This window comes from Candoia aspera, chromosome 6, assembly GCF_035149785.1.
Source record: "Candoia aspera isolate rCanAsp1 chromosome 6, rCanAsp1.hap2, whole genome shotgun sequence".
In the NCBI taxonomy this organism is placed as follows: Eukaryota; Metazoa; Chordata; class Lepidosauria; order Squamata; family Boidae; genus Candoia; species Candoia aspera.
This window is the reverse complement of record NC_086158.1, coordinates 93,836,178-93,857,217: the sequence shown is the minus strand read 5'-3', so window position 1 is coordinate 93,857,217 and position 21,040 is coordinate 93,836,178. Positions and strand designations below refer to the sequence as shown.

General features: G+C 41.2%; 1 protein-coding gene across 1 annotated transcript; it reads right to left on the bottom strand.

The window, feature by feature from the left end:
• Positions 1-2,477: 2,477 nt before the first annotated feature.
• PPIF (peptidylprolyl isomerase F) lies at positions 2,478-20,834 on the bottom strand. The gene is made up of 6 exons (XM_063307697.1): positions 20,558-20,834; positions 15,026-15,056; positions 13,218-13,306; positions 8,221-8,317; positions 6,482-6,557; positions 2,478-4,253 (listed from the first exon to the last, which is right to left on the bottom strand). Exons 1-6 carry the CDS (start codon positions 20,798-20,800, stop codon positions 4,121-4,123), a joined length of 669 nt encoding a protein of 222 aa, XP_063163767.1. The 5' UTR covers positions 20,801-20,834; the 3' UTR covers positions 2,478-4,120.
• Between the last annotated feature and the right edge of the window lie 206 nt (positions 20,835-21,040).

Genomic DNA, 21,040 nt, shown 5'->3' with positions numbered 1-21,040 from the left:
ACCTTAGCAACTTTTAAGAGGTATGGACTTCAACTCCCAGAATTCCCTAGCCAGCTAACGTCTACACATCTTAAAGTTTCTCAGGTTGAAAAACACTGGTCCAGAAAATTTCCTGAGCCAAAGGTCATTTCCGATGAGAAAGAACATTTCTTTCTTTAGTAAAACTTAAAACTTGACAGTAAGGGTCGTGAGCACTCCAAGAAAGCAAAATAATATATAAAATAGCAATTAGCAAGCTCTGATGCCATGTAAGTTTCTAAATCTTAAATTTCACTCACAATTCCTCACAATTTATGCATAGTCTTCTCTACTCCAGAGCACAGGAGAAATTCTGTACTGAATTGCTGTGTACATTGCACACACATTCTCTACAGTATGTATTTGGGACTGAGTTCAAATCATTCCCTGCAAAGTCTGCACCCAGAGACAACAGAAAACAGCTACTTCACAAGGGCTGCCCAATATGGTTTCAGAGATCTCAGCCCCCAGAACTTCTGGCTTGAGACTCTTTATGCAGCTGCATGTCCAGTTAGGGATTGGCCTTGAGCTATTTGTTACTAGAAGGTTTCACAAGTGCTACCAGCAAATCACAAATTTCTTCCGATTACGTTAAGTGCCCCCTTTCTTAGAAAGCTAGCAGTTTGCATTTATCTTTTCAATGATCTCCTGACATCATCTAGGCTCCCCATAAAAAGAGAAAAATGTCACAAGCAATAGTGCCAGCACCTGCATTTCTCAGTTCAGTATTTCATTGAGACCAGAGTCTCACCACTACCAATTCAGGCGCAGCAAGAACCAGAAAGGTCATGAAACTCCTTAGTCTCCTTAGTCCTGGAAGGAGATAAGGTGAATGAGTGAGCAGAAGATAACCATCATCTGGCTCAGGAAGGCAGACTTAACCAACTTTTTAATCAGATATAAGGTTTAAATTACACATATTTACTAAGTTTGTTTGGAGAGCAGTCAATCTTCCTTGCTAAAATATGTGTTAGTTTGATGTCATAAATCACTTTGAGGTCAGTTGTTCAGCCTTCATGAAGCTTCAAATTAAGGCTGTTTAGACTTACAGAAATGGCTTTTGTGCATAAGCAAAAGTTGGTTTTTTGAGGAAACTGCCATAGCTACTTTGCCAGTTACAAATAAGACATTTAGCTTGAAACGTTTGAAGTGAAACATCCTTTCAGGGATCTGCCTGTAGTGGCAATGCAGAAGACCACTGTTATTTCAAGGAGTTTAGTGCCATATGTTGATTTTCTCCCTCACACAAAGAAGATTAGAGTTTATGTTGAGTTATGCTGATGTTTAATTGGCTTGTTTTTATTTCTGCCTGGCATGAGGAGGGGGGAGATAAAACCACAAGACTGAAAGTTTGGAAGTCCACTCCCCCAACAGCCCTCCAGAACATATCTTTCTTTGGAGTGGGGAGAGAGATAGGAGAAGATCCCCAGATTGTTTTAAGATCTGTAAGCCTTCCCAGGCTCTTGGATGATGTCATAGACAGGTGTTTTTGGGCCTTGGGAAGCTTCCTAGTCAAGGTCAGGTTTCGTAGCCTGCCACCATGGAAACATGGCCACGAGGTTTAAGGGTCAGACTTGGATAAAACCCTTGGAATTGTTTTTGGGGATTGGGAGCTTCTGTACAGATCCAGTGCACTGGGTGCTGTAGAACAATTTTGCCACCCTAGGGGCATCTCTGTTGCCTTGGTCAGGAGGCTCCTGGCAACATAAAAGGGATTGGGTATCACTTTGCTTAGGCATGTTATTTCTTTCTGTATGCTATGCTTTTTATGCTTTTGTTTAATCTGCCTAAACTGTGTTTCTGGTTTAAACTGTGTTTCTGTTTAACTCTGTTTGCTTAAGTTTATAATAAAGCTTAAAGTTTCTTTATCCACTGGCATGCTTATTGTCTCTGGATCTAAAAGAACCAATTGCCTGAGCACCTGATCACTGCTTGGACACTTGGCAGAACACTGCCGTACACACATACCAAAATCTGCGTTAAGACAGCTGAGCCTAAGCTAAATACATTATTCTAACTTAATAAGCAATGGCTTCCAGAAAACTGCAGAAGTCAAATAATGCTCCACCAGTGAAGGGGAAAAAAAAACAATTGCCAATTCCCAGGTTGAAGAAGTTTTTGAAGTAGATGTCTCCAATCAATACCAGCACTTCCAGATGTGCTAAGTATCCCGCCCGAAGTTCTAAGCAAGCCATGTTGGGTAGGTATTATGGTAATTACAGTTCAGATATATTTGGAAGGCATCCAAGTGGAGAATGCAAATGGCATGTCCTAAAAGTAAAAGGAGCATAAAATTTCCACTGACACACATCTGGGCACTATGTTCACAAAGTTATATCAAGAAGGAGCTGTTTTTGCATTTCTTTACAGGACTAAGGAACTGCTACCCTTTAACCTAAGAAAGGCATAAACCATCTTCTCCTACAAAAGGTATTTAATATATTACATACCAAAACAAACATGTTATAAAAATACCATTTATTATTGATAAGGAACATGAGCCAAACAATTAGACTATTAAAAAATACTTCAAAGAATGCAAGAACAATTGATCAAAATATCATATTTGTTGTTTAAACTATGCTGCCTCTTTTCTATACACCGTAGCATTTTCAACCTTCAGTGCAATGACCATTAGAGACTTGTAAATTCACATAACAAAGGGTCATCATATTTCAGGAGCTGATAAATGACAAATATACATGGCTTCCAGTTTAATTGCCCTCTTAGCAGAGGCATGTGCAATTGGCTACTAACATCTACAAAATGGACATTTTCAGTTTGCCTTTAGCACAATTCAAGATTCTTATGCCAACAAATTATCATAAACCCCAATATGCAAGGACAGATTAAGAGTAGGTAGTTTCATCCATCCTTTCCTATTTTGCATCACTGACTTCAATTCCATTATTGTAGGATACTGAATTCAGAACCTAATGTTATATTCCTGAGATAAAGACAATGGTACCAGTTATGTGGGTCACCAGCCCTAAATACAAGCTACATCTATGCTATAAAACTGACACAAGGAGATCTAAGATAGTATCCTAAATTAATCAAAAAGGGGGAGACAGTAAATCTGTTATTAAATTCACAGCCCACCATACGAAGCAAAGAACCCTCCGGGTTCAGTGTTTCTATTTTAATTTTGTACAGCAAGTTAAAGAGCACAAATAATCAAATTAGTAATCCAATTCACCTCCTTTATAATCTTAAATCTGTGCCTAATAGCCTGCCAGCTATTTAATCTACTTTTAAATAAAGCAAAAGGCAATCTAACATTGGTCCTGATATAGAATTTTAATATGGGAAATATACCATGAGACTATAGGTCATGCTATAGGTCATGCTACATTTACAACAGTGGATATATCAGCGGGTACAGCTTTCCTTCATGTTTAATTTCAGAAGTTTATAGTTGCATCTCAAACAAGCAAACTTGAGCTCTTTTTTTTGGCAACTTAATAAAAACATTCTGGTTGTTCTGGTACCATACTCCTAGATTCAGATTGTGACAGCAGCACATCACAAGTGCCAATTCTAAGCAGCCCAAACACACGTTATTTTATTCTTGTTAGGATCCAGACGCAGGAGTAATTCAGAAAAGCTGTAGGAAATTCATTAATTCCATGTCTGCAGCTTGGAGGGTTCTTCAGCTTCAGAAGAGCTTTAACTGAAAGGCAATCTGCTCTTTAAGAGTTTGAGTTTGGAATTTCAAGGGGGAAAGGCTACTATGAAGCCATGTTGACTTAACTGCCCAGTCAGTCAAATGATCATTCATTCTTTGAAATGGGAAAATTCAAGTACCAATTCAACAAACGGTAGGATAACCTTTAATACAGCGATACTTGCTATTGTTCTCACATTTTCTGTTATCAAGTATTGCACAGAAAATTTAACGTGCATATTAAAAAAAGCGATTGAAAGGGTTCAAGGTGGTTCAAGTGAAAGTGAAAACTGGACTTCTTCATGTACTTCTGTTGTCTCTGATTAGGGCTCAGTGAGGTTTAGTTGAGAAATGTGTAAGTAAATAGTTTGCAGGGATTCTTTTTTGCATCTCTGATTCTTCAGAGAACACATCTTGAGGTCACAGCTTGAATGATCACAGCTGACCACAGTCAGTAATGACTATCTTCTTTGAAGTCTTTCCACTCTTGGAGCCAAAGCTTTCAATTTTTTTCACAATGTCCATTCCTTCTTTGACATGGCCAAACACAACATGTTTTCCATCCAGCCTGCAATACAAACAAAAATGATGTTGGAGTGATGGTGACGCTACTTCTGTAAAGGTATATTGAAAATGGACATTTTAAGAGGACCTGCCTAAAAGAAACCTAAGTAATTTCCCTTCCAGTTAAAGAAATATTCTCCATGGAGATAAAAGCTCCATGTGATAAAAGCTGAACTCAGAACAGCTTTATCACACTTGGCAGGATGCCACAATTAACAAGCCTTAATTTGAAATCATCAAGTAAATAGAGTGAAAAAACATGGTTTGGAATAGCACTGCAGATATGAGGCCTCTTCAGGGTAAGAAGGTAGTTGCTGGTTGGAAATGACACGAAGTGTAATTTTAGCAAAGATGCAGTGACAATTTACCACCCAACAGATCCTTAGAGGGAGACTTAAAGCAAGTCTCCCTCTAAGGAGACTAAATCATGTAATGTTAAATTCAGTGTGATTCAAGCAAGTGTATCTTTGCTCCAGAACTAACAAATCCTTGAGAAACTGTTCTTCAGCTCCTATTAGCTACCAAGCAGGCCTTATTAATTTTTATTCTAGCATTCAAATTCCAAAGGTTGCAGTTAGATATCTCTAGAAATCCCATTTAATCTGCTTTTAAATAAAGCAAAATACAATCTTCCTACAGCACCACATTCAGAACAGAAGGTCATCTGTCTATCTTATTTCAACAAAATTTTCCTAGAACAGCTGGAAACTGATACAGGCTGAGTTTTAAAATTGAGTAGCTGGGGGTGGAAAGCAAAAGTCTTTCTCTGCCTGCATTGCCTTCAGAATAACTTTTACCAACTTGGTATGTCCCAGATATGCCAGGCTAAAACTTTCATCACAGCTACCATTTGCAGATAAGCAAAAGTACTACTTCCATACCTGGAAGGTTGGGAACAGCTACCTCAGAAAGAAGGGTTAAAGTATTTTAAAATTAACAATGGCCCTGGAAGAGTTGGGGAAACACTGAACTTTGGTAGGAAAGCTAACAATGGGGCAGGATCATAAGAGGTGATGCCACTGCAACAGAAAGTTGGAAAGCTGACAGAGGCCAAAGGCTGGTGATCAGGGTAGTTCTTGCTCCCAAGTCCAGAGATCATTGATCATCAGAATGGTATTTGACTGAACCCTAGCTGAGCATCCAAATATCAGAGAAATCAAAATGGATCATAGGCTTGTATTGAACACAAACAATAATTTAAAAAGAAATCAAAAGGCTCAACCCCCCCCCCCAAAAAAACATAGCCTCATCAAACACAAAAAGGCCAGAACTTGAGTCATTCCAAAGCTACCAAGCAATTGAAGACATTTATGCTCATGATGAGTTCAGCCTGTCCAAGACATACAAGCCTTCCAGCTGGGTAACACACTGATTCATCACACATCCCTTCAGCTTATTAGACTTGCCGTCAGAAAAATATCCAAGCTATGCAATCACGTAGTTCTGCCTGCTGTTCTCCCTCTTGCCTCCTCTTCCTAAGCTTGATCTGAACTTTCCACCCCAGGTCACTGTTTATCACGGCACATGTATCCAACTGTTTATAGGAGGAACACAGTTTTAGGTGCTTTGGCTTGTCCTATTTTTGTGGTTGGTATCACGGAAAGGGGATTCATGTCAGCTCAGGACTGAATTGTGAATGCATCAATGACCATCACTTGATTTGACTGTGGGGTGTTTTCAAAAAGCCAGCATAGAGGATGTAAGGCAACAGTGGTTCACCCATTCAAAGCAAGGAAGATCCTTCTCTTTTTTTTGCAGCTGTGGTTTAGTACCACCAAGATCAAAGCAAAACTGAACAGTGGAACCAACGACTTAGAGAGATGTTGGGCTCTTCTTCACTGGATATGTTCGAGCAGAAGGCTGAGAGCATCTGTCTGGGATGCTTTGATTTGGAGGGCACCTCCAACTCTCAGCTTTTATGACTATTTCAACTGACAAAATCCAATCCTATATTGACTGATTATTAATTTAAATAATGTTTCAATGTTACATAGTCAAAATATTCTTATGCTACAAGAAATACTCTTACAGAAAAGCAGTGCCAATGAAAAAGAATGGGAACAAGACCTTACTGTTTAGCAGAGCTAATGTTTTTAGGAAGCAGGTTTTATGCCTTATTTCCTTCCCGTACCGGAAGGTGCACTGCCTGGGCAATTTAGTATTAACATACACAATAAAACTGAGTACATTAAGAACACACAAAGCAACATATGTGCATCCTTCAATGCTTACCAATCTGTTTTGGCTGTGCAAATGAAGAACTGAGATCCGTTTGTGTTGGGACCAGCATTGGCCATTGAGAGGACACCTGCAAGAGACAAGAGTGCAATTTAACTTCACCAAACAAAGGCAGAGAACAGCCATTCCTGGAGAGAGTTTTTGCATGAAGCCTCCTCTCTGGGTTTTTTGTTTTGGTCTTGTATTCAAGCTTAGGGAATGGTATTCCCCGAGAAGTCACAATGCAGCCCATTGTAAGAGCTAAAACACATGAACATTTGCTGGAAGAATCAGATAGTAGCTTTTCTCAGAGAACCTTCACAAGAGGGACCAATTACTTCTGTCCTTTGTGCCAGAATCCAGCACTGCTTCCTCCTTTCTCTTTTTTTAAAGTTAGAATCATCTCAATTCTTACGCCTTTTGTAAAGCAAAATATTAACTCCCAAATTCTGCTTGGCAAAACTCACCCACAGGACTTCTCAGCATGGTACCTTTCAAAAGTTATGAAGTCCATCTTCCATCACTCAACATCCAAAATAGTTGGGAGGCACCCATTTGGTAAAGACTGATTTCATCTAAGCATTTTAGATGTTAATAGACTGACATAATCTAAGCAGAATCACATGGTTTTCAATTTCTGCTGGAGTTAAATGAATACGTGATGCTGGATTTCCTTCACAAGTGTACTAATACATGAGAACAAATACTGTACTTGTGATACCCAAGTTCAGTATTTTAAAAGTGAACAACCAGGACTTTAATCTATAGTTGGAAACAAATGGATAACCAGGGTTAATGTTTGTTACTCTTATTTTGCTTGTTTATATTCAAGTATTTTAAGTCTGTCTATGTATATGGGACTGTAAGGCACGCAAGCCAGCAAGAATTGGCGTAGTATAAGCTTAATCAACTGAATAAATAAAGTGTAATTACTGATGAGCTGCATCATGACAAATGAGAGTCAACTGCTGGACTTTTGACTGACCCACATGGAGACTTCAAGTACAACTCCAGATACAATAAATAGAAACACAGAGTTTCTTTCGGTTATAACCTACAAGGTGGCATAGACAGGGAAGGGTTTGTCCTCATTTTACCCTTACAACAGACCATGAGATAACTTGACCATAGCCACTGACTTGCCCTATGAGTTCTATGGCTTTAAATATGAACTGAGGTCCAGCTGCTACTTCATACTGGACTTCATTCCAGTACATGGAGAATTACAGCCAAGACTTTTGAGTCTGTTTCTTTGGGGAGTGGGGGGCAGAGGTTGCCAAAAGATGTGCTTTTGCTTTGTTAACAACAGGCACGGTGTATCCACTTCTCAGCAATGGATCCCAGAAAACCTCGAAAACAGATCCTTAAGGGTAATGTAAACCATTGCACAATCTAAAGTCTTCCATCAATATTTCCCTCAGCAAAACCTCAGCTTAGTCTAGACTGAGGCTCACATTCTTACCTCTACCTTGATCTAGACTAGTATTTATTCAAGTTTCAGACAGAACAAGTTGGAAAGGAGAAACAAAGTTGAGAGTTGCTTCTGCATACAACTACAATAGTAGAATTTACTTTAAGATAGGATAGGGTCTTGTACATTTAGTCACTGAATCAGTTTAAGAACTTCATCTTTATTAAAACAGTCATTGGTCTCAGAAGTGGCTGCCCAAAATAATGCAACCAATTGTGAGGCTCCATTTCTACAACAAACACAGGCCAACATCCAAGAACAATGCAACAGAAACCCTGCTTACCAGGTCCAACATGTTTAAGGATGAAATTTTCATCAGGGAATCGACTGCCATATATAGATTTCCCTCCCGTACCATTGTGATTTGTAAAGTCACCAGCCTGGGGAAAAAATAATGCTTTTGTCAATTACATACCTGTAGTAAAGAAAACCAATCCTATCAGACTGAAACTTTCAGCAACTGGATCATCATTATGTTTATAACAACAGATTTGCTAAATGAGAAGGTGGGTTGTGCAACTAAGTAACTGATTTATTTAAAACTGTTTATCCCACTTTTCTAGAAAAAACAGAAATTGCATGTTAAGCCATGATTTTAAAATACTATATGCACTTAAAACTTAAATCAGGAAAATGGGAATCAGTCACAAACCAGTGGGGAAACCAAATTTTCATGCTTTGCCTGAATATAGACACAGCTAGAAAACCCTTAGCAATAAGGAATTCCGGAAAATGCAATCAATGACCAAAAAGGCCCACTTCTGTGTAGTTGCTCGCCTGGTTTCAGAGGAGGGTGGAATTCAACGAGAAGCGTGCCTATCTCTTGTTGCAAGCCAGAAAGACTCACAAGAGCACTGGCACTCTTTTAGGTACTCTAATTTTAGATACTTTAATCCTGAGCTGTTTATGGTTTGAACTGTACCCAAAGTGAATTGGGAACCATTGTGGCCAGAGCAAGAACAATTACATGCACTAATATTTTAGAACTTTCCCAAAAAGAGAAGTTAGAGATAGTAATTAACTAACTTGTAGGCAGCCAGGAAGGGCCTTCTTCGTTAGCAAGAGGCAAACTACTATCTGCCTACTTTAGACCTAATAAAGATTAGTTAAGCAGTTTCCACAGTCCTGTTTCAATTCCCCCTGCCCACTTTTATTGAAAGTCAAGTGTGAAAATAGCTGGTCTCAGACGTCCAAAGAGGTAGCCACTGTCACCTGAGCAATTAGAAATGCAGAATATGCAGGGACCAATTGAAAGAGATTTTAGGCCTGACAGGATTAGGAACATGAGGATATCAAACCGCCAAAAGGCCTTTGACTTGAGCTTGAGAGCCGAAGGATTATTTTCAGGAAATGCCACTCTGGCAGAGAAATTTGGTTTCTTCAGTGCCAGTGTTGCACAACACAGGGCCAATAATGACTTTGTTGAATTCAGATGGATCTTCCTTCCCCATTTTTCTAGCCATCAAACTTTCCAGTTCTAGGTCCTCAATAAACCCAGAATCTATCTTGGCTTTATAAGTTGATAGAAGGTACACAAAAGCCCATGAATCCATAGTTCAGCTCATGTCTGAATGTTGCAGAGATCCACCAAAGTTTTGACTGAATTGTTTATCATACATCCAGTGAATCCCTCAAAACAATCAAGAATCCATTTGGACCCCTCAGTCTCCAAGAACAGATCATTTTCATGTCACCAACCTCCAGAGGTCCAAAACCCCAAATAATTTGTAACTGTACTAAATGATGATTCAAACACTACTGGTTTATCTTAGAACAGGTCTTCTCAAACTATGGTTCAAACCTGGTGGGTTTCAAATAACTCGGAGTGTATCACAATTTAAAAAAAAAAAAAATCAAAACTTGCCCAAGTGAGCAGTTGCTATGCCGAGTATACCCATGATATACAGATTGAAATGTAATTATTAAAAGTAAGAAGTAAACGTAGCTCATTAGTTTTATTTATAGGGGAAGGTCACACAAATTCATTTATCATCCTAGGGGGTCATGGTACAGCAGTGTTTGCAAACCACTATCTGAAGAGTATTGTGCTAAGAACTACCAAAATAATAAGTGATGTCCTTTTGTCAGTTATAGTACAGCAGTACATTTTTCATTAAAAGAAGAAACAGGAGATAGTTTTGATATGCATTGGGTTCAAGCCCCAAACATGGGTGGCCTTGAAGACCAGAACTACAACACCTTTAGTGACAATATCCGAACTGAGGGCCACACCAAGTGGGAAAAATTAATTTGTGCTGATGTATTTACTTACAATAAACAGAACAAGAATTGATGGGAAAGAAATCCAGATATTTGATAGACGAACTATTCAGAACTGAACATGACATACACTGCTACTTCACAGTAATCAGTCTAGCCTAAGAGCAACAGAAAACCTAGAAACATCCTCTTTTCTCATTTTTGAGTTGGTTAGAATTATGAAGAAAGAGCTGGATATTAAAGGGATTTCAGTTAACATACAAGCTTAGCTATTCAGTTTCATTTTGCTGTAAACACTGAGGGGATGGTCAATGATAATCACATTTCTGTGTTTGGTTCACCTTGCTAAACAAATGGATTTTTTAAATTTATGCAACAACTCTGGTCTTTCATCCCTGTAGGCTCTTCAGTCATTTAAATCATGTTATGCATTTTAGGAAAGGCAACCAAACTTTCATGACTGTTACATGAGTCATACTCTGCCACATTGTTACAAAAAGGTCCACATGGACAATCCAGAGGGTGGAACTGGATATGACAGTCATACAACAAAGCATTCCTTGATTACTTTTCCCCCACCCAACTTCATTACCTAAACCCATTAAGTATCATGATATCATTTATTGGTTTCTGTTGGTCCAGGTAGGGCACAGTCACAACATTACGTTACTATACTGAAGCAGAGGGCCAAGAGAAAGATCTAAACAAGATGATAGTGGTTTGGAGACCACATTCAACTTTCTTATGTCTACAAAGAATTCAGCATGGGTAGCGCTGACACAGTGTATCTACAAGGGGCATGTGCAATTATTTCAATTGATGGCCCTCCAGAAGTGGAGACAGGAATGTGAACAGCTAAATTTGAGTAAATTAATATTATAATTACGATGGTCATGCAGTTAATATTATTCCCCATACATTTAATAATTTCCTTTTTTTGAGCATCCTGAAATGTACAATTCACTGACTTTTGGAAGGGCTGAGCAATTCAGTGAGATTCTTGGAATGGTTGAAGAATATCGAATTGAAGGATGCTAGAAGGATGTTTAACCCATTAGACCTTCCTTTCCCAACTTGGACCTCTCCAGAAGGCTTTGTAATCAAACATCCCTAATTCATAGCTAGTGTGTCCATTGGCTTGGTGAATAAGATTTATGGGAGTTGACATCCCACACAAAAAATTTTGGGAACTCTGGACTGCATAGAAATGGCTTCAAAGTCCAAGAGAGCAACTTAATGAATCATATGCAAGATTTATGTACCTCATTTCCAAACTTAAGTTCCTCCTGAACATGCCTGGAGCACACCTATCATTTAGCAGGACTGACAGATCAAAGCCCTGTTTCTTTAGTTATATTAATTAGCTCTGTCACCCACAGCTTACATTTTAATTGTGGAATGATAGGCATTCTTATTACAGCTCTTTATAACAAACACTTGAATACAACTTACTTTTAAGTAGCACTACTTCAGATGACAATGCTGTTAGAAAGGCTAACAACAGAATTCAAACAATATAAAGAATGTTTTATGCATAATACATTTCCACCAGACCACTGACAACAGAACCAGAAGGTTCACAGGTGAGGTTATTTCTGAAGCATCCAAGCTCTTATTCATACATTAAACTGACTATATCTGTATACAAAAAGTATTCTTTTCTTTGGCATGCACACAAACATGCCCCACACGTATTCCCTAGCTGTCAATCTTTACATGCTCTCATCTGAACCTAGCTGAAACCCAGAGCTTCCATAAGGAAATAGAATGTCACAATTACCCACTCATTAGAAGAGTGGTTGGGCAGGTTTTATCTTTGTATGAGCCATTTTTTCTTATTTGGAAACCTATCTTCTCACTTTTGAAAACAGAACTCCTTTGTGGCTCATCTTCACAAGCAATTTAGAGCAAGTCGACCACCACAAAAAGAAAGAAAAACTTGCTGCTCCCGATAAGCACCCTCCCTAAAATTTATATGACTCAGAGTCCCTCCTCGGGGGGAGATGGGTGGTAGTACAAATTTGAGACATAAATAAATAAACTCAAGATCAATTTAACTACACAGTTTTTAAAGTTTAGTTCCCCTTTTTTTCCCTCTTTCTACTTGCTAGCTCTGTGAAGGTTCTTAGATTTAGGAACACATAGGTGTGTTGGTGTAAAGTGCAAACCAATGAAACTATTAAAATTGTACTACAGGGATGGAAGACAGACTTGCAACCCCAGGAGAAGACATTACCCCTTGTCCATCTAACTATGCAAGGCTCATTGCAAGAACTTTGGCTTAGGGGTGGAGAGACATCAAAACTCAAGTCCACATTCAATCATGAATCAAACTCATTCACCATCTTCCTCCCAGAAATCCTGCAAGTACAAAACAGCCAAGAACAGAACTATATGCACTAACTTTACTTCCTGAAGGAAATGTGGCTATGCACCCCTTAGAGAGAAAACAAGTTCTTTCACCAGAGGTCTAAACCTGACATCACCCAAAAGTTCAGCTCTTTTACGTAAGGCTTCACCAAACCAAGATTAAATAATCATGAATTTTGCAAATATCTACAGCAGCATAATACATGTCTACCACTTTAAAAAAACAACAGTAACCCTCAAATCTCTACAGATTGCCACTTGTAGCGCTATGATTGGTTCCAATGTGTGAAAGGCCACAGATGTGTAAAGCGAGCAGCATCCCCCAAGGAGTGAAGAATCTTCCTCCAGGCCAATGAATTTCACTGCATTTTGTTTCTTCTCCAAGAAGTCCTTAAGGACAGGATACGGTCCATGGAACTGGTACATGCGGAAATGCATCTTTGAAAATCACATTATGTTGTTTAATTGTGGCTGGTGAGGGGGGAACTGGGCACAGAGAAGAGACCTTTTTGTCCATGTCCAGTTCCAAGCTTGGTAAATGACAGGTGATCTCAGACTGCTCTTCTTCCTATTCAACACCAGGTTCCCCATTAAGGTGCTAGGTAGAAAAACTGTCTTTCACCTTATTATAAAAAGTCACTTGTCTTTTTCATAATAACCTCATGAAGCAGAAATCTGGGGTTTTATTACCTGGCACATGAAAGAAGGTATCACTCGATGGAAGGTGGACCCTTTGTAACCAAAACCCTTTTCTCCAGTGCATAAGGCTCTGAAATTTTCTGGGGATAAAAAAGAAAAGCACTTTGTTACTAAGAAAAAAACCCTCTGTTGTGATAATGAAGGTAGTACATTGTAATGGCTGCAGAAGCCAAGAAAAACAAGCACAGGTATTCCTTGTTTAGCAACTGCCTTGTTTAGCAACCATTCGCAGTTACAACAGTGATGAAAAAGTAACTTTGCGACCAATCCTCGCATTTACGACCTTTGAGGGTGTAAAGCAAAGGAAAGCTGAAGTTAGATCATAAGTACAGTCACTGTTTCACTTAGCAACTGCTTTGCTTACCAACAGAGATGCTGGTCCCAATTGGGGTTGCTAAACGAGGATGACCTGTACTAAAGTGGTATTTAGAACAAAGTAAACATATTTATTCATATATTTCCCCCCACACACCCACCCACAAACCTATATATATCCACCGATATGGTATTACAATCTTTTGCACTCACCCACAACCTCTTTCTGCTGTTCTAAATTACTAAGAATTGCATGTCTCAAAAGCATGGGGCACATACAACTTTTTAACATGCAGGAAGCAGCAACCACCCTGTATTCACAAGATGTTCAGAACTTGGTTCTTGCAGGTAATGTCAGCACAATGACCATTTGCACAGCATGACTGGCCAGTCATGTTCCCTGCTACTACCAGGGTATTCAGCTCTGGATGCCAGCAATCTACGACCCAGAATAACCAGGTCAGATATCTGTGGGGCAATATTTTCATCTTCCCTGTAACAGCATGAAAACCGACTCTTCCTCTGTCACTTTGTGGTTTCTCTTCCTCCACCCCTCTCTGCCCCAGTGACTTTTTAAGGGAAACGAAAATCCAGTTATTACCACGGTCAAGGTTGACAGTCCAGGTCACTCTGGGGCTAAAACTAATCCTTCAGGGCTAGTTTTACAACCCAGGTACATGTACTGGGCCAACATGACCAACAAGAAGCAAAGCTGCTGGGTACAGTACCTATCTATCCATCCAGAATTTTTCAATACAATAAAAGTATAAAAAATTGAAAAAAAAAAGAAAAAAGAAAGTGAAGAAAAGAAAGAAAACATAGAATTTTGACTTCCGCCTTCCTTTGCCATCTTACTCTTTCCTCTCCCTCTTTAACCCTTTTTAATCCCCAAATCCAGTGTTTTCATTCATTCCAGTGTTTTCTTCTTTCAGCAAAAAGTCCACATAAGGCTTCCAGTCTTTTACTGCTGGGTTCAGTACCAATAAACGATTACCTTTGCTTATTTAAACATCCTTATAATTTTAACTGACAGCCAGTCTGGTGTCGTGGTTAAGGCATCAGGCTAGAAACCGGAAGACGGTGAGTTCTAGTCCCACCTTAGGCACAAAGGCAGCTGGGTGACCTTGGGCCAGTCCCTCTCTCTCAGCCCTAGGAAGGAGGCAATGGCCAACCACCTTCTGAAAAACCTGCCAAGAAAACTGCAGGGACTTGTCCAGGCAGCCTCCAAGAATTGGACACGATTGAATGGATTAAAAAAATAGTAATTATAACTAGAGAGAAGGATCAGAGCCTCCTAACATAGGAAAAAACCACATGAAGACAACACTACAAATATGTGAGAAGAAGCAAGGAAATTCTGTTCCTGCAAGTGGTGCCTGAAGGAAGCATTAATTGATTACTTGAAAGCATTTTAGTGTTCCTTCATTTTCTTGCTGAGATGATCTCTGAGCAAATCTTAAAAACATAATTAAGGATTTTCTTACCTGCTGTCTTTGGCACCACATCAGCTTTTAGCTGTCAGAAGAAAAGGAGTATAAAAACATACATTAGCCTCATGAAATATACACCCATATTTCAGAAATACAGAAACTGCACAGTCAAAACAATTTAATGGGAGGCGGTAGAATCAATCCAATCCAACTCTATTCTCAAATCACAAGTCAATTCTAACTGCCCCCTATCTTTAACTGAAACTCTTTTAAGCAATCGGTTCAAGACTAAAATATAAAACACAGTAATTCTGTTCTGGCAGACTAATGCATATTTCCAACTTCACTGCCCTGATGGACAGAAAAAAGAGGGCAAATAATCATTTTATATACCAACAACACATACAGAATCACAGCCCATCTTAGCTCTGATGTATTTATTTGCATTGCACCTTATTCTTTCTAGCTGCTCCATTCACATATTACATTTTTAGTTTATACCTAAAGATTCATCAGGTGCTAAAGAATCCCTAACATACTGCATTGTGGGATAATTCCACATATTACACACTAACCTATATTTGTGGGAAGCTTTTGGAAGCAAACACATGAAATGTGTAACACAACCTGCCCCCAAACCTTTCCAGTGTCCGACGATTTTGGGAGGTGTACTGTAATCCAGCAAGAGGACAACACTGGGCTGAAGACAATTGCTATAAAGCTTTAACTTCCAAGCATCAGGGCAAAGATACTGCATGTCCAGTAATATTTTATTCATAAAAACGATAGCTCTGTCTTACTTAAAATGACTTCTAAAGCAGAATCAAGCATTGTAGACTTCTACCCTGTGTAACCCAAGCATTGAAGCAAAGAGTTTGCAATGCACCCGCAAAAGCATGAAAGCACATCCAATCCAATCTTTGAAGGAAGTATGGAAGTAGGGCACGGAATTCATTGCACACGTAAGCTTTACTCTGCCACAAATTAAGCCACTACAAGGGAAATCCTACAGAACACAAGAAGGTCGCCAGAAATTTTTCAACGTTTAGAGCTTCCCATCCAATTAGGGTAATGGCATTGTTCACACAGTGACCATGCCTGTAATAAAATGCAATTGATTAGGGCAGGGTTTCTCAACCAGCGCTCCGTGGCACCCTGGGGTTCCGCAAGAGGGCACTAGGGTACCCTGGGAGAGCACAATTTATTTAAAAATCATTTCAAATTTGGGCAACTTCACATTAAAGAGGTACATTTCATTCTCTGAGTTTAAGAACACTGGTAATGCATACATACAGACCTAACAAACATAATAATTTTGTAACTTCCAGCCTATCTTTGAGCCTAAATGTGCAGGGGTTCCCTGAGGCCTGAAGTATATTTCAAGGGTTCCTCCAGGGTCAAAAAGTTGAGAAAGGGTGGATTAGGGGGAAGCACTTAGCCTGCTTGTAGTATATAAGTATATAGTATATAGATATAAGCACTGTGGGAGGGAAGGATTATACACACAGATGTGCAAACATTTCAGATTGGAGATTGACTGTTTCAACATACCGGAAGTGTTCTACGCCTGAAGAGAATGTACCTCTGAAATCTGAAATGGGGCGTTTTGAGTTTAAAACACTTCTGTTTCAAAATACACCTAATAATCTGGGATCAGAGCTCAACACCCAAGGGTTCTCACATTTTCCTCCTTTTGTACAGAAAATGAAAACAACTCCTGAATTTCTTAATGAAGAGTATGCAATCATTGCCTGGGAGAATTCCCCCCCTCACATATCCACTTGTTCCTACATAGCACTTAACCTTTTCAGCTAATCAGAAACAATCAAACCATCATCAGCGGAAACCACCACTTCCCTAATCAGAAACAATCAAACCATCATCAGCGGAAACCACCACTTCCCCGGCTTTCCAGCTTTCTCATTATCTAACTCCCTCAGGTGTATTAAAAATAAGCCACAAAGTGATGCCTCTTACTTCAACTAAAGCAGCAGAAGCATCCCTGATGAGACAACCTAAATGATTCCTTTAAGGGGCAAAGAAATTTCACAATTCAACATTGTACAACTTAGATTTTCCTGTATGATTTCAGTGTGTTTGGGCAGATGCTGGGTTTCTGTCTGTACGTCTAAAGCCCAACCGAAACTCTGTCTTGCCTTATACAACTTCCTTCCAAACCCTGAACATTTCTGTGAGCTGGTTCTATGGTGCCTCAGTTATTGCATTGTGATTATTTTAATTCTGTTTTTAATTTTGTTGATAGAGGTTTCATTATATTGTTTTCTTGTGAATTTGTTGCTAGCCATCCTGAATAATGTATGCAAATTGGAGAGCAATATAAATACTCTGAAGAAATTAAACATTCTTGCTCAGCTCAATGTCATGTGACATTTTCTAGATGGTTATTCACAACCATTTGAATGTGTCACTGGGTCAGTTTATGACATAAGGCACAGTGCACATGGCTCATGGGAGTGATCCTGCAAGTATTTACATGTGAATACATTGTGTCATAATGATTCAGCCTAGTAACTTCCCAATTATTCCCTTATGCATGATGTGGCTAACATTCAGAATCATCTCATGCAACTGAATGTGGGGGAAAAATCCCAAGAATATTTTAGAATATCTAAGAATAATCCTTACATGCCATGCATGAGCATACACACATGTAGCTAAACAAGTTATTTAAAATCATCCCAGAAGAGAAGCTATTTGACAACGTAGGTCCTAGAGGATCTAAGGGGTCAAGAATTGAGGATTTCTTTATTTCAAAAAAAATCAAATTTTTCAATTTTTGAAATTTCAAATGGGTTTTTCAAGCTTTCTTTCAAGCAGCCTTTCCCAACCTTTTGACCCTGGAGGAACCCTTGAAATATTTTCCAGGACTCAGGGAACCCCTGCACATTCAGGCTCAAATACAGGCCAGAAGTTACAGAACTATGATATTCGTTTCATGGGTAGGCCTGTCTATATGCCTTAACAACGTTCTTAAACTCAAAATAAAGAATGAAACTTCGCTCTTTAATGTGCAGTTGCCCAAATTTGAAATAATTTTTTAAATAAATCATGATCTCCCAGGGAACCCCTAGGGACCTCTCGCGGAACCCTGGTTGAGAAACCCTGCTTTAAAGCGTTGCATAAACACTGAATTTAGTTCAAAGAACTTATTTTATTTTATTCTGCTAGCTACAACCAAGTGGAGAAATAAGGCACAGAGCTGCTAATGGGTCTCTCTGAAAGCACAGGGAGATACAAGTGAAGGTGGCCACGGGAAGGAGGTGAAGTGACAAGATGGCCACCAGGCCACCAGGACCCAAGTTCATTTTATACATGGACATACAAAAGGGGCAGGGCTGGCACTGCAACAACCCAACACTGCTCTTATTCCTCCAGTCCTGCAAATGCCTCTGTAAAGAATAGAAAGAAACGAAGATTCTGAGTAATGGGACAGACCTGGAGAAGATGGAGGAATCTGGCTAGGAAGACAAGGGAGAAAGACAGAAAGCAGAACCCGTTCCTGAGGATCTCAGAAACAAGTTTGAAGTTTCTCATCTCTGAGGACATATTCCAATCCCAAGTTGGGAACAGGTCAGTGGAATTCCGAATGACTTCCAAAGCATCATCCACTAAAGAATTGCTTTAGATGGTACACACCTTTTAGACCTGGAAAGAAGAGCCTAAAAGGAGCCTTGATGTTCTCTGTAGCTGCCCAACAGGAAAGGTTTTTTTTCCCCACCAGAAGCATCACTGGGACAACTTTTCTGCATAGGAGACCCTTGCATTTCAGGGAGAGAGCAGAACTCAGCCTTTCTTCTGGAATGCAGTAAAGTCAGCTTTAACAATTTACATTTCATGGATTAATGCAGAAGGAGGCATCAACTATGGCACCCAAATTCCCTCTAAGCCTTAAATAGGATGGGGGAATTAATAAATGGGAGTAAGAATCCACCCTTAACGTCCATGGGTTGCTTTGGGTTTACAGTTGTTGTGCATCCTGTACTGGGGGGCGGGGGCGGGGGGGGGGGAGAAGAATCCTAACTCCTCTTCCAGGAGTGAATCAGGAGTGGTTTATTTTATTGGGAAAATGTAATAAAACACCAGTGCTCATTGAAGGTAATAGACCTGACTCCAAAAATAGTAAAATTGAAGACAGGAGGGCAGGCTCAAGGTCACAGCTGGTAAATTTCTAAGAAAACCATGCACTAGAGGAATAAGATAATGATAAAGAAGCAGATTCCCTTAAGCCAGATATAAAACAAGAGTGGAGGAAATTCACTGTACAGGTAGTCCTCGCTTAACAACCATGACCACATGGTCTGCTTAATGCCCACAGAGATTTGCTTACCAACCGCTGCAAAAAAGGTTGAAAAATTGGGTTGGATTCGCTTAATGACCACTTCACCTAGCAACCAGTCCCAATTGTGGTCATTAAGCAAGGACTACCTGTGCTATTAAGCTATTGACTTCGTTTTCTGGTGCAATTTGCCCTCTGAAGTACAGTGTCAACTTTTCTTGGCATGGAAACAGGGAGGGAAAAGCCACTCGTTGAAAGCCTGCCAACTGCAGAGATACAGACCGCCTGCTTGGTGCTATATTATGGGATGGACAGGGACCAAACAACCTGATTGTACCAACTGGCAAAACACATGCATAGGAGGGTACCTGGCAGAGATTAAACCAGTTTACCAATTGCAGCTTTACTTACAAGAGGAGGGAAGTCAAAACCTGCTGAAAATCTTAGGTTGAAGGAAGAGAAAGAAAGGCATTGATGCAATTCCATTGTATAAAAAATGCTGTTTCTTTGTACAAAGAAACCTTCCTGGCAACCTCACAGAGACAACCATGACGGATAAGGCTTTTGGGTAGCACCCCCTTGACTATGAACATCTTCTGAGATGATTTTTCAACATCTCAGTCCAGCCTACCACCCTGGGGCTTCCCGGTGCTCCCCCATCCAAAGGGTGACCAGGCCCACCCCCACCTGGCTACCATTAAGCCTTTCAACCTGGCTCCTTTCTACTGTATTGACAGGTGGTGAAGTGGGTGACTGCATCCCCCTCAGAAAAGGATCAAGCCCCCCACTGACCATCGGGGAGCTCCTTGGGCACTCTTGAAGTGCCACCCCCTTGGCCCAATCAACCCCACCGGGTGGCTGTCCAAATGAGAAGAGACCCCCCTAGGGCAGGGTGTGATTTCAGGACAAAAGGTGAGCTGGCAATAATGCAAATGCGATCAAAGAAACGCATGTTGCCATCTGTAGAGTGCCACCAACTGCAGCAAATCGCGGCCGAGGCTCAGGGCCCCCCTCGCTGAGCTTTGGCGGGGGGGAGAGGGTGTCGAGAATAAATGAGGGGCCCGCGCCAGCCACCTTGGGCACCCGCCAAAAGGCCGAACAGAATTGCCGTGCCGCAGCAGGGCCCCCGTCGCCTCCCTCGCTGGCGCCCAAGGACGGCAGCTGGAAGCCCGCGGGCGAGTCCCGACGGGCACCAAGCCGGGCAGCTCCCGTCCCCTTCCCGCCGCCCCCGCTCAAGGGCACCTTGGCGCTGCCGAAGGCGCCCCTCCCGCCCGAGCAGCCCGGCTCACCTCCAGCACGACGCGCCCGAGCGGCTGGTTGTCCGCGCCCACCTCCAGGAAGACCAGCGGGTTCCCCGCGACGCTCCGGCCGCCGCTGCAAGCGCGGGAGCTGGCGCCGGGCCCGGGGGCGCGCTCGGAGGCAGCCGGGAGCCCGCGCAGCAGCTCCCGCCCGGCCACGGCGCCCAGCCGGCCCTGCGGCGAAGGCGCCCCGAGGAGCAGCGGCAGGCGGCCGGCCGAGCGGAGCGCCAGCATGGCGTTGGCGTTGGCGGCGAGCGCAGAGACGCGGCGGCGGCGGCGGGGCGAGAGTTCCGAGCGGGCGAGGCGGAGGGCAACAGAGCAGCGCTCGCACAACCCAACTTCGGAGCGGCCAAGTCGGCCGGGCGCCCTTTTAAGCGCGTCCTGCCTCCGCCCCGCCCCGTCCCGTCCCCGGCTCCGCAGCGCCCCGCGAGGCCGGCCTGGCGTTTCTGCTTTCCCTTGGCAGCGGGTGCTGGG